At 40.7% G+C, this 13,164-nt stretch overlaps 2 protein-coding genes across 5 annotated transcripts; one reads left to right on the top strand and one right to left on the bottom strand.

Moving 5' to 3' along the window:
- Positions 1-68: 68 nt before the first annotated feature.
- On the top strand, positions 69-5,802 carry dolk (dolichol kinase). Of its 3 annotated transcripts, none has more exons than XM_035390280.1 (2): positions 69-297; positions 1,010-5,802. In XM_035390280.1, exon 2 carries the CDS (start codon positions 1,151-1,153, stop codon positions 2,720-2,722), a length of 1,572 nt encoding a protein of 523 aa, XP_035246171.1. In that variant the 5' UTR covers positions 69-297; positions 1,010-1,150; the 3' UTR covers positions 2,723-5,802. The 3 variants fall into 3 exon arrangements, with proteins under 3 accessions (XP_035246171.1, XP_035246174.1, XP_035246173.1); XM_035390283.1 differs by lacking the exon at positions 69-297 and adding an exon at positions 338-664; XM_035390282.1 differs by lacking the exon at positions 69-297 and adding an exon at positions 338-686.
- Positions 5,803-7,088: 1,286 nt separating this feature from the next.
- phyhd1 (phytanoyl-CoA dioxygenase domain containing 1) lies at positions 7,089-13,006 on the bottom strand. Of its 2 annotated transcripts, XM_035390284.1 has the most exons (12): positions 12,850-13,006; positions 11,977-12,135; positions 11,805-11,810; positions 11,493-11,568; positions 11,344-11,391; positions 11,151-11,206; positions 10,702-10,764; positions 10,434-10,455; positions 9,846-9,974; positions 9,326-9,442; positions 8,842-8,968; positions 7,089-7,632 (listed from the first exon to the last, which is right to left on the bottom strand). In XM_035390284.1, exons 1-12 carry the CDS (start codon positions 12,889-12,891, stop codon positions 7,587-7,589), a joined length of 891 nt encoding a protein of 296 aa, XP_035246175.1. In that variant the 5' UTR covers positions 12,892-13,006; the 3' UTR covers positions 7,089-7,586. The 2 variants fall into 2 exon arrangements, with proteins under 2 accessions (XP_035246175.1, XP_035246176.1); XM_035390285.1 differs by lacking the exon at positions 11,805-11,810.
- Positions 13,007-13,164: the final 158 nt, after the last annotated feature.

The following is a 13,164-nucleotide window of genomic DNA, read 5'->3' as shown; positions in this document are numbered from 1 at the left end:
TCCGAGGAAGTACGTAATCGTGAATAATAAATAAAATTAAAATAATGTTATTTCACTGAATTTGAGAGCAGTCCGTCCACACATTATCTAGCTGTCTGGAGATGTTTTGCAATTAAGATTAGCGATGGATCGTCAGAATTGCAATTTTGTGACATGTGCCTAATAGAGCACGTGATTTTGTGTCAATATGGCTACCGGGGTCCTCTTTCCAGCTGTGACTGAGAAAAAAAATCAATCGAACATCACAGAGAGATAGCCGGTTTAACATTTTTTTAAATTCACACTTACATCTGAAGCGTAAGTCAATACACATCTCTATTCAATTGTATCTAACTAACAAACTGTGCCATGTCGTGATCTGTCCCATGCCTTAGTCGTTATCTTAAGGCACTGCTAAATGTCATTCATTGCTTGATTACTAGTTAGTTAGCTAATAATCAGCTTTTTATACTAGTTAGCTAGATAGCATTACCCTTTTGTGCGAGCGTAATATTATCGGTAACGTTATAAGACAACAGGGGAACTTTGTCTGTAATGAACCATTCATTCCATGGAAGAAGGTGGAATCGGTTGACTTTCCTTTTCCTGAAGTAGCACGGGGCCCTATCAAGTAACGGAAAATCGAAGTAACATTGCTTACATGTGTGTCGGAACCAAACGTAACGTTAGTATTTCGCAGTACATTGGTCAGTACTCGTGGCAGATACCTTTCTCTTGTCTTTTTCTCGAGAGCGATATATCATAGAAGCCTGTCTGGGAACTAACTGATCACAGTGTATAAAGAATTAACCACCTAGTGAAATATCCCATGTTGTTTTTGCATATGGGAACGACCTGTTTTGTGTACGTTTCATAATTGAATTTGATTTTTAAAAATCTTCCGAAGAGCATATTACTTAATGTTAGAATATAATACATATAAATATTTTCTGAGGAGGGAATGTTAGTGGTTTACTATGTTTGTGCTACTCATTTGGATGTCTTATCTGTTTATTGTTCTGTGTTTTAGGTGACATGAATTGGCCCAGGGAATGTACAGACGATGTTAAAGTATGAAAAAGAAATAAACTGACTGCTCTGGAGGGCTGATTTTTGTTTTGGAGGATATCTGTCTGTAAGTGCAGCATCTGGAGTCTGGAACCCTGCAGTCATGCTGAGTAATCCGGTGATTGTGGAGTCACTTGTGGTGTTTTCCATTGTTCTTTGTGTCCACTTTGTGGTGTGGAACCAGCTGTCTTGGTGCTCCATTGCCTTAGCCATTCAGGCCTTCTATGTGCAGCACAAATGGGACCGTTTGCTGAAGTCTGGTGGAGCAGTATTTCAGTTTCGGCCATCGGCAAACAGCGGTATAGTGCCTGCATCCATGGTGATGCCCCTCTTGGGCCTAGCCTTGCGGGAACGCTGCGAGGCCTCTGGGAATGTGTACTTTGAGCGCTTCTCTATGGTGATCACAGTCACTGGCATGATGCTGGCACTGTTCCTCTCCCTGATTGCCTTGGGTATTACTCGACCTGTGCCCACTAACACCTGCGTGGTTGCTGGCCTCGCCAGTAGTGCTGTCATGTACACCACCAAGCAAACCCTGACCGTGTCAGAGGTCATTGAAGTCCTTGAAGTGCTCCTCATCTTTGTCTACCTCAGCCTAATTGTGCTGTACCTACTGCCTCGTTGCTTCACCCCAGGCGAGGCCCTCCTCATAGTGGGCGGAATCAGCTTCATTATCAACCAGCTCATTAAACGCTCACTCAACCTAACAGAGGTTAAAGGGGACCCCGTGAACTACTTCCTGCCTGTGGTGGTGGTAGGGTCCCTGCTATTGGGCATCTTCTTCACTCTGCTGTTCTGCTTCATGGAGTCTGAGACCTGGGTGTCCTCGCTCTTCTTCCACATGATGACTGCTGTGCTGGCCTTGGGGATCATCATGCCCTGGCTTTCATTGCTCATCCGCAGGCACCCCCTCACGTGGCTGCTGGACTTTGTCACGCTAAACCAGAAGCGGCTCTACCTGCTGGCCTACTGGGTCCTACTGGCTGCCCTGGCATCCATGGTGGTCCTGCACCAGAACTACAGGAGGGCCTCCGGTTCCAAGAAGCACCAGGCCTCCACAGTGGTTCGGAAGTACTTCCACTTCATAGTGGTGGCCACCTACGTGCCAGGACTGGTGTTTGACCGGCAGCTGCTCCATGTGGCCTCGGTAGCCTGCCTCGCTGCGTTCCTCCTCCTGGAGTACGTGCGCTACTTCAGGATCCGTCCCCTTGGGCAGCTCTTGCGGCAGCTGCTCACGCTCTTTCTGGACGAGCGGGACTCTGGGCCCCTCATCCTCACCCACATCTATCTGCTGCTGGGCATGTCCCTGCCCATCTGGCTGTTCCCAGGCCCCTGCGCCCCCAAGGGCAGCTTGCCCGGGGCAGGGGGCCTCGTGCCCTACGCTGGGGTGTTGTCTGTGGGGGTTGGGGATACCATGGCTTCAGTTTTTGGCAGCAGCATGGGGGAGATCCGGTGGCCTGGAACGAAGAAGACCATGGAGGGCACAGCAACATCCATCTTCGCTCAGATTATTGCTGTAGCGATATTCCTCATCTTCGATGGGGCCATCAACCTGAACACCAGCTACACATGGATCGTGGGATCCATTGCCCTGGTGTCACTGTTGGAGGCCTACACCGTTCAGATAGACAACCTTCTCCTCCCCCTCTACCTCTTCATCCTCTTCATGCTCTGAACTTTGCCTCAGACCCTACAGCACTGCAGTGGATTGTGAAGGTCACTTCATGATTGTATGAGTCGATCTGAAGGCTTGGCTGTAGGTGGTAGACATTTGCTGGCTTTATTTCTTAGAGTTCGAGAAAAGCCCAAAGTCATTACAGGGTAAACCATAGAAGGGATTCATGTGCTGTGGCAAAGAAGGCTAACCCAGCTGGAAAGGCCATGCAAAGAAGCCTGGCTAACCCAGCAGTGACAGCCATGCAGATGTTAACCCAGCAGTAACAACCACACAAGGAAGGATAACCCAATAAGACCTGTTTTTGTATTACACTGAGAATTGTGTGCACAGGGAAAATATCAAATGTATGTGAGATTAGTGTTTCATGGGGTAAAATTTTTGTACAAGAAATATACTACTACAAACTGGCAAATGAATTGGCATTTAGTGAATACAGCAATTAATAATAATGTATTTAAAATTATCTTTTGGCCCTTTGGGTGAGAAAAATCTTGTTGCTTTTGTAGCATTACAGAGGACAGCATGTGCCCAATTATTTTACATGGTACTGTCTTTAAAATAGCTGTCACACTAAGAATGCAGTGGTTATTGAGCTGTAACAGTTTCATTTGATCACTATACATGGAATGCATTACACTTTGTACACAAATTTGAGTATAGTCTTATGCAATTGCTAACCAGACACTTTTACTTTCACCAGTCATTCGCAGTGCTTATGGGCATCCATTTATACAGCTGGATTTTTACTGGAGCAGTTAAGCTGCAGTGCACTACTCTAGGGTACACCAGTTTTAAACCCCATGTTGAATAGCACAGTCTGTTGCTGTGGCTGACCACCAATATTCTGTACTGCCCTATGCTTCTGTAGGGCACCTTTGTGTCATTACTATGGATCTGCCCTTTTTACTTTCTTTGGGAAGATGTACACACCTTAAAGCGCACAGAACCTGTGAATTGTTAAATGGGAGGTTGAAATTCCCTGTTGGGGATTTCAGTTTCACAAGAGCCACAGAAACATTTACACACAGCTTCAGGATTTGAAGCTGATATAGAAATTGGAGTAAACTACCTTTTTTCATTGATGGTCAATATATTGTCAATTTTGTTGCAGAATTCAATGCATTTCATTATGTGTCGGCCTTCAGGAACAATCCAGATATTTACCAACATTTTAAGTATCTGTTGTAAATTTTAAATTATTTCTTTAAATTAATTTTCAGGTTTATTAGTCTTCAACATCAAGGACTGATTGGTAGCCATATTTGTCTGTTTTGGCTGTTTCTCTTTGAGTGGAAGCTGGTAGTGTAATTTTGAAGACCCAAACTTTTGGAGATGCCTGCTTTATGAAAAACTGGTACATGAGCAAATCCATAAGTTATTAAATCCAGTTATATAGGCTATATACAGTGTAGTGTCTGTACTTATTAGTAGACACAGCTTGCAGTGTGGGTACATTTGAAAGGTTCCTTACTGCAATTTGTTGGAGTACATATTCTTTACAATGTACACATTCCTGATCACTGAGGTCAGTGGGCAGGGCACAGTTGACTGCATTGGTATTTATGAGTACCACAGTGATCCTGATCGTGTATCTGTCTTTCCACATCACCCCTTGCTTCGCAACCCCCCAAACAATGACTGAAAGCTTCACAATGCCAAAAACCTCCATCACTATTGGGCTGCCCCCCCCCCCCTCCCCCGTAATGGGATACCATATCACATTATGGAGCTTAACACTGGAATCACTAGAGTTTGTTCATTTGTTGTGTTGTGTATTCACATCCATACTGCTGATTTAATGACCAATTGTCAAGTGTAATGCTGTGAATGCAGTTTTCTTTTAATGATGGACAGTAAGCTGAGTTGGATATTGGCCTGTTTATTCATATAATTGATTTGCATTTCTATTTTAGTTGCTTTGAAATTAATATATTCTTTTTTTTTTGCCGAAACATGGTGCACACATTATTTGGCTGCTGTAGAGTGTGATGGCTCTTGAGTATGTTTATGTTGTACAGGAGCATAGTTGGTTTAGAATATGCATGTTAACATTTCTTAGGTGGTTTGAATCTAGAATAATAATGCTGTTAATCTATTCCAGAAGGTATAAACAAATTAAGTATAGTGCAGGACTTTCAGTGTCCCTGGGAAACCAACACATTTCTCCATCCCCTTGTGTACCATATACTGGACTCATTGTATGTGACATTAATAACCATATTTTAATTAAAAGCATGAAGTGTCTTAATATCATTTAAAAGCTAGTAATCTCAAAACTAAGGAAAGAGATACAAGCTACCAGGCTACATGAGTCCATGGTATTTCTTGCACTGCGATGGTCCTATTCTAATGATGCAATTAAATGATGACTAATCTTAGTGTCACTAAGGAGCATGTACTGGCCACACAGTGTAGTAGGCTATATATCTGTGTAATAGCCTTGGTAAATGAGTAACATTTGTTAACGGTTGGGATCTGTATGGCACTTTTAAACATGGAACTCTTAAAATGTTGTCACAATGCGGAGGAGTATGTGTTAATGAAAAAGTTCCGAAACTTTAACACAATGCCTCCTTTTTTCATACAACAGGTGACACGAGTAGCTGTGGTCATTGCTCAAAACTGTGATTGATTTAGGGAATGGTCATTCAGGTGATGTTTTGGTAATTGTATTCTTCTGATTGCAGTTTTATGTCTTATTCATTTCTGGAAAAGTGTGACTCTACATAGGCTATTTGAGGATAGTAATTACCATGCATAATTCTACCACTGATTCCCATCATGCATTGCATTTTATCTATATATGAAACTGCTCTGCATCGACAAGGAAAAAGACAAATTACAAATTAAATTACTTAATACCCAGTAGAATGTTTGCATGATCAGCTCAGTCTGTCATTTGTTTACTATGTTATATGTCCAATGTTTATTAAGAAATTGGTTAAAACCACACTACCTGTACCTGTGGAATGGGATTGTGAGAGTTTACCATGAATTAAAGGTCCTCTTAATTTTAATGAATTGGTTTTTTTGCAAGAGATGATGTAAATGACCATGAAATATTTCAGGTTGTGCATTGTGCCTTGGCTTCTTGGTCGTTGCTTTGCATCAGTAGGGCAGCAGAGGTCAAACACTTGTACAGTGCTGTATGGCAGATTGTTTCATGTTGAGGAACCCGCAGTATTCAGATCCACAACGTTAAATTAAGATTAAAGAACAATCATCCAGAGGAATTAAAACCCATAAACCCGTCACTCAAATCACAGCCCTCAAGGGCAAAGAACTGCTGATCTCCCACCCTCCCTGTGCCTGGGAGGCAGGTGTGATGACAATCTGGCCAATCAGTGGCACTAATCATTCAGATAATTTCCTGGGGGACAAGAAAACCAGGGCTGGATTTGCATCTGAGGTCCAGATTTGAGTATCCATACTATAGAGCAGTGCAGTAATCTAAGTCCAATCAGACAAATACAGAATAAGGTATTACAATTCAATAAATAGATAGTTTCCATAACTCTTTTGGGGAAGACCAGAAGGATAGTCAAATACAAACAGCAGAACAGGATAACTTCTGTTTGTAACAGATTGACCAGTAGCAGAATGAGATGGGGTGTACATAGGCAGTGGGCCACCAGGCTTCACATATATCTTAAGCAGCTGTGTGGATCAGTCATTCACATTCATGGTGTGCATTATAATATCCTCTTAACATTACCAATGGATCCTGAGCCTGAAACGGTAGAATGCTTAATGTAGGTTCATCTTGGCCTTATCCATTCCAATTAAAATCATCCAGCTGTATGAATGAGATATAAAGTGCAAACATTCTAATTGACCTGTGTGCGAGGTTTTCTGGCAGGGATTAGATGCATATCATACATTGTGGGAGAGCAAAAAAAAAAACGATGAAAAAGGGGGAATAAAGATGTCACCAAAGAACATGTCAGCTGTATGTCTTCACCCTATTACTGTAATTGCACTATGAAGACAAAAGCCATAATTTACCCCTTTAAAGTTGCTACATGACCATTCAGTTTAATGTACCTGTGCATGCATTTTAGTATCAAAGCCAGCTTCGAGCATGATCCAATCTGCCATAATCAGAAAATATATTCAGATGTTGTAGTATCAAGTAATGAAACCGTTAGCCTCTGATACTGTTTATTCAGTGTTCTGTTTACTTGACTGAACATAAGAGTGATTTTAGCAGTGTTTCTGTATATTTATAGTATAGAATTTGCTTTATAAATAGCATGTACTCCTTTTGTATACTAGTAACATCTATCTCTGATCGGACAATGTTGGGTTTAAAGGGAATGGATGACAGAACAGGACATCAATAAATTTGGATTTATACAACCAGGTTGCTGTGGGCAGATTTCCATGCTTTTATTAACTACACAGTACTTCTCTTTTCCTGTGCCACATATTTATTCTAACAGGATCGTCTGGTGGGCCTCAAGGTATACTTAAATATTGGGCTCAGTTTAAAAAAAAATAGGTCATCAATTAATGAAATAACAGACTCAACATAAACAGTGGTTCCTATTGTGTCAGCTCTTACTGTTTTTATTAATATTGTTTCATGATTTTGCGATTATGTTAATAAACATGCACAAGAAAATTAATGTTTAGATTTTTTAATGGCATCATTCTGTTATTTTCATTTCAGTTGGCTGTTCTTTGCAGGTTGTTATCTGGCCTCAGTGCAGCAATTCTATTAGCTTAAAATTCAAGTGTAATTAGTAAGTAGTGCTGTCAGTACTTCACAGGAAAGTCTCAGTGTAGCTCCCACGAGAACACAGTGCGAGAAAGCTGCCATTTGCATTCTCGCTGATGTGGTGGAACATGGCTGCTGGTTTTAGGTGTAGAGAGGAGGGAAGGGCAGATCCTGGCTGGGTTGCAACCTGAAAACAGCAGAGGTCCTGTACACATCACACATTTTCCAAAGACAGATCTGCAGCATTCTGCATCTAAACATATCTACCATATATGATAGCTCTAGTCAGCACACCAGTGAGGGATCAAAGGCTAAGCATTACTCTAAACCAGGAGTGGCTAATCCAAGTTCTGGAGAGCTGCAGGGTCTGCTGGTTGTTGTTACTTGGCACTTCATTGATCAATTAAAGCAGTCCATTACATAGTTGATTCAGTTTTGCCTGACTTCTTGTTTCTAAAGTGGTTGTTGGATCAAAGGTGGAAACAAATATCAGCAGGCCCGATTGTTTTCCAGGACCTGGGTTGGACACCTCTGCTATAAACCTACATTTCTTTCCTATGAAGCACTAGTACTAAGGGGTGAGTCAATGCACAATCTTCATGCATAGTTTTACAATGCCACCTATGGGAAATCCATTGTGACATTGTGCTTTGGACGCATTCCTCCTATAAGCACGTCAAAGGTATCATATCCCCAGATATCATGATGCTCAGTGCTCATTGTTTTCCCCATGCTTCTGAAGAGTGGAAAATATCTTTATTATGACTACAAGTATGTACTTCATTAAATTCTCAGGCATCCACGGGTGCCTCTGGCTCCAGGCACCAAACTTCCAAAGGAGCACGAGAAGTTAGGAAATATTGTGTGTACCTATGTCTCTTTCTTATACTTTCTAGGAGTCCAGATGGATGAACTTGGCCCTCCCTTAATGCTACCCCTTGCCATACCAGGGAGGAACCGTGTATGACAGCAGGTTCCCTTGGACTCTCAGAACATACGTTAGATAAAGACTAAAAGCTGGCTCCTGATTTAGAGCATCTTTATGTAGAACTAGGGAATGTGGTTGAGGTTAGAGGTTGTGTGCTTATTTATTATTCATAATATATGTTAGACATAGCCAATCCTTTACATTGATAAGTTTCACTATATGCTTATGTATTAACCATTTGTCAATCAGATTTAGAATTATGCATGTTATTAGTAAAACCAATCATGTACTTGTACATTTCAATTATAAGAAGCAGTGACTGCCCCTGCTTTTCAGTTCTGGCTTACCCACTTTTTCTGTGTGTAAGTTCCGGACTCTTTCTGCAGAAATAATATACCTTGATTTGCCTGGTTGTGATTAGGAGAGAACTCTTTCTGCCCATCATGTCCCACAATGCTGTATACTCACCAGTTCTCAGGGCTCCATTTTGTGTCCTTAGACTCCATGATGTGGAAGGTGTAAACATGACGCGAGTGGTTGGAGACGTTTTGAGCACTACGGTGTACCACCTCCCCATGGATCAGAACCAGTCCTCCTGCACAAAAACAGCATGTCAAAGCCCATTCCAGAGATTTCCTAAATTCATCTCAGGCCTGCCCTCTGCACACACTGACCCCAGGTAAGCTGCGCATTCACCTAACCTCACCCCGACATGCTCTGTACACAATGAGCCCAGATCAATCTCTCTGGAGATACTGACCCCGCTTGCATACAACATGTTCAACTTTATGACTAATCAGCACTCAAAGTGCACTGGACATGATTACGCAACCATGACGTGGCTCATTTCATTACCTTTTGAAGCATTTCCACTGCTTTTTCATTATACAATAGAACTGAGAATTTTTTTGAGAATTTCTTTTCTCCTTCCCCAAGACAAGGGTGTCCCTACCTTTCTTGACTGGTGCAGGGACAAAAAGCTTGTCGTCATAGTTCTGCTCTGTTCCAACAAAGTCTGTCAAAGGGAAGGAACCTTTTGGGGTTCTGACCATTCGCCTTGTGATCCCATCTGAGGTTGAGAATGAAAACAAACTTAGCGAGCTTCATATTTCAAGATATATAAAGTTTGATTTTACTCCCCAATTTGGACTGTCCAAACAATTTATAACAGCTCAGACAAGCATGTGTCCCCCTCTGAAGCATTTTGTGACAGCTGCTGCTTGTATCACACCAGAGTTCATAAGTCCGGCTCCCATAGACAGAGGAAGACATTTCATATGCAGCCGAACACAACTAACATGCAGCCTACATTTATTGCTATCTAAGCAGCAAGCAAAGGCTTTAAAAAGTGTCTGTACAACATTTAAGGAGATTGTATAGGATTCAGTTTGGTGTTTTTAAAAGGCACTCTGACTGGATAAAGCCTGAGATGAAGCATGACAGGTCTGGGGGATTCCGAGAGTATTTCTTACTCTTGTGTGACCCAGGAATGAACCACAGACAGCCATTTTGCAAGGTGGCATCCTCTAGTGCAATCCAAAGCCCCATCACTCTGCCCAGTGGCTCTGTGTACAGGAAGGTGGCATCCTGATGTGGAGTCACTACAGGACAGACACAAGAGTTCAGTCTTCAGTTTTCTTTATTATTATGAAAATGTCCCAGGAATAAATGTGTTAATTTTCTCAGTTTCACAACTATTATGTTTAACTGAAAATTGTTTATAGTGGAAATTGTATTTTCTATAACCACATTCAAATGCAGTCATTATCTGGTGCTTTAAGAAAGCAGAACTGACGAGACAAATTCCAGTATTGACCATTGACGACATTATGTCAAGTGAAAGGTGGATTTAATTTAATTATTAAATGCTACCTGTCTGTTTTACTTGACAAGAAATCAAGAATGTTTGCCTTGAGGCCTCACTTAATGAAGATGTTTCAGGCTGAAGTTAAAGTGAAATGAGCCAGACAATTAGTTTGAGTAGGTCCATATATCTCTGTTTTGCAGTGGTACCATGATACCACTTCAAAAGGATGTGCATGTATGAAAATGTTCCTTACCTTCTCCTCCAATCCCAGGTTGCTAAAAAACAAAGTATGATGTGAGAATGGACAATACTAGGGTTTGCACATGGCAGACAATTCTAATGTACTTTAATTCCTGTTATTATAAATGGAAATGTTCAAAGTGAAATCCCTGGTCATTCAGGAGATATAGGACTGTCTGCAGAAGCAATGATGGTGATCTTCATTTTCTTCTGGTGTAGGTGCAGCATGCATTTACCCTGACTCAAAAACCCAATAGGACAAAGACAGGGCATTACTGTACCTTGAATATGTACATACTCTGCAAAATCACAGGACAACTTAAACCCAGCTTCTTAACCACATTCTGGGGGAACAACAAAAAGCAAATTATTTTTCATTTCAGCCATACTCAAAACTAAAGGTGCAGTATATTAAGTTTTTTATTCATAACATTTTTGTTTATATATGGTCAAATTTCCTTCGCATTCTGCCAGATATCAATAAATTATCTCTAAGAACAAAATATGGTCTCCCTGACTGCTCCAGGCTCTGAAATCAGCCACTCTAAATTTCACCATGCCTGAATCTTACCAACCAATCAGGTAGAGGCCAATCAGGACAGACTTTTCAGCAATGGCTAGAGCTCAGGAACTTGAAGGGCTTTAAAAGCGATGCTGAGATTTCAGTATTTCTGCAGGACAGGTAATTATCTTGAAAACCTAAGGCTACCTTTACATAGCCATGTCTTACCTGAACCTTTTGGGAATGGGTTACATTTTTATACAGAGGTTCATAAGCATGTAAGGCTGTAGAATGAGAAAACATAAGTATGTCAGCAGAAACCAGTAAAGATTCCACAAATACATACATAGTATCTGAAATCTGGCAATATTCCATTTTTAATAGTTAAAATAAAAGTCAGACAGAAAATGCCACCACTCACCATGTCCAATTTTGTTCAGAGAGCATTCTCTGGCCACACTGAAGTCTCCTAAATAATCAGAAAGGTAATTGATGCCATATTTTCAAATCCATCTCAAGTATTTAATTTGACTTTAAAGGCAAATTCCAACTGTAATGTGTATCATTTACCTTTCTCATCAAAAACACCTTTTTCAAAGAAGAACCGAATCTTATCCCCACTGGTGATAAAATAATCAGCGTTTCCCTGGAGGAGCAAATATCAGGTCATCTGCTCCTGTTTTATTTTTTAATACAAGTGACTTCTCAATGTAAAGGTTCAATGATTTTCAAACAGAAATTTGATTTCTTAATTAGATGGTCTTGTCACAGCTTCCAAAGTCAAGGAAAATGTGTTCTAAAAATATCTGCATTCTATTTCTATCACGAATTGTTTATTCTAGAGGGAAACAGTGATATGGCCTCAGCATCAGATAAACTTACCTGCATCTTTAAGATACAGTAAATGGCCAGATGCATGTAAAACAAAGTACAGAGCACGTTCATACATGAATTAAATACAATCCTGATGTGATTTTTTGTATAATTCAGAGTATTCAGGTTTAAGTCTTCTTAATGGTTAATCTTTTATTTATTTATTTAAAATCAGGGGTACCTGGGTCTTCAGTTGCTCATCGTGAACAGTTGAGAACTGGATCCTGCAATGTTGTGGGACATCCATCCTCTCCACAATCTCACTCATTCTCTCCCTTAGCACATCGCACTCCTCTGGGTCCAGAAACCCCTCCAAGACGAGGTACCCATCCTCCTGGTACTAACATACAAACCAATGCATCCTCGATTCCCAGCTATAACCATAGATCACCATTGTCACAATTTATAACATACTCATTAGGGCTGGCTGGTCATCTTTCTCACTTCACTGTAATCCCACTATTGTCTAACAATCAACTTTAAAATAATCTACGACTATTTATGGATCACCATGCAGTCGGCTACTTATCTGTGATTTACATTTTGCTAATAAATACGTGCGTCAAAGTATCGGAGAGTTAATTCTCCATATACATTTCAAATGTATTTTGCGCATTGTATTCAAATGGCAATATTGTAAGTAGGCAATTCGTGTTATTGTTCAATTAACGATGTATATGCAATTCGTGTTATTGTTCAATTAATGACGTATATCCGATTGAACATGCGACGAAATACCAAAAAAAGCCCTTATTTAAAACCTGCCAAGTGAAGTTACGTAACGAGCCAGTGGGACACTTAGGCTAGCGGTTGCACTATGTAGCTACTAGCCTGTAGGTTATGGATCATTTTTTGAAAGATTCATCAGCGAATTTTAAAGCATGTAATCATGTAATTCACCACAAAACTGGAACAGATACGCAGATATTAAGCTACTATTTGCTCTCTTACAAGAGGCGACGCTGTTAGTAACAACAGTTAATTTGAAAGTAATGTTAGCAATTCGTTATATGAAAGAATGTATCCGTTTGATAAAACATGCACGCACACCAACCTTTCCAACGTCCTCCGCTGTTATCACGCCCATGCTCTCCATTTTTAAAAAATTCTATTTTCCCGTATTTCCCTGGTCTAAACTCTCCCGAAGCGGCCACGTGATTTGGAGTCACGTCAAACAAGCTTAAACTGTAACTTTCATAAGCATATAGGCCTAATCGGCTTTCAGACTTTAACCCATTGCTGAATCCGAGGTCAACGGTTTGTCTGCCATTCATTTACCATTCACAGTCTACTTCCTAACATCCTATGCACCTTAGTAAACATTTCAAATGAAAAACTGTTGATTAGAACAGATAAAGTTAAGTGTCAC

Source organism: Anguilla anguilla, chromosome 14 (assembly GCF_013347855.1).
Source record: "Anguilla anguilla isolate fAngAng1 chromosome 14, fAngAng1.pri, whole genome shotgun sequence".
Classification (NCBI taxonomy): domain Eukaryota; kingdom Metazoa; phylum Chordata; class Actinopteri; order Anguilliformes; family Anguillidae; genus Anguilla; species Anguilla anguilla.
This window is presented reverse-complemented; position numbering and strand designations above follow the sequence as displayed.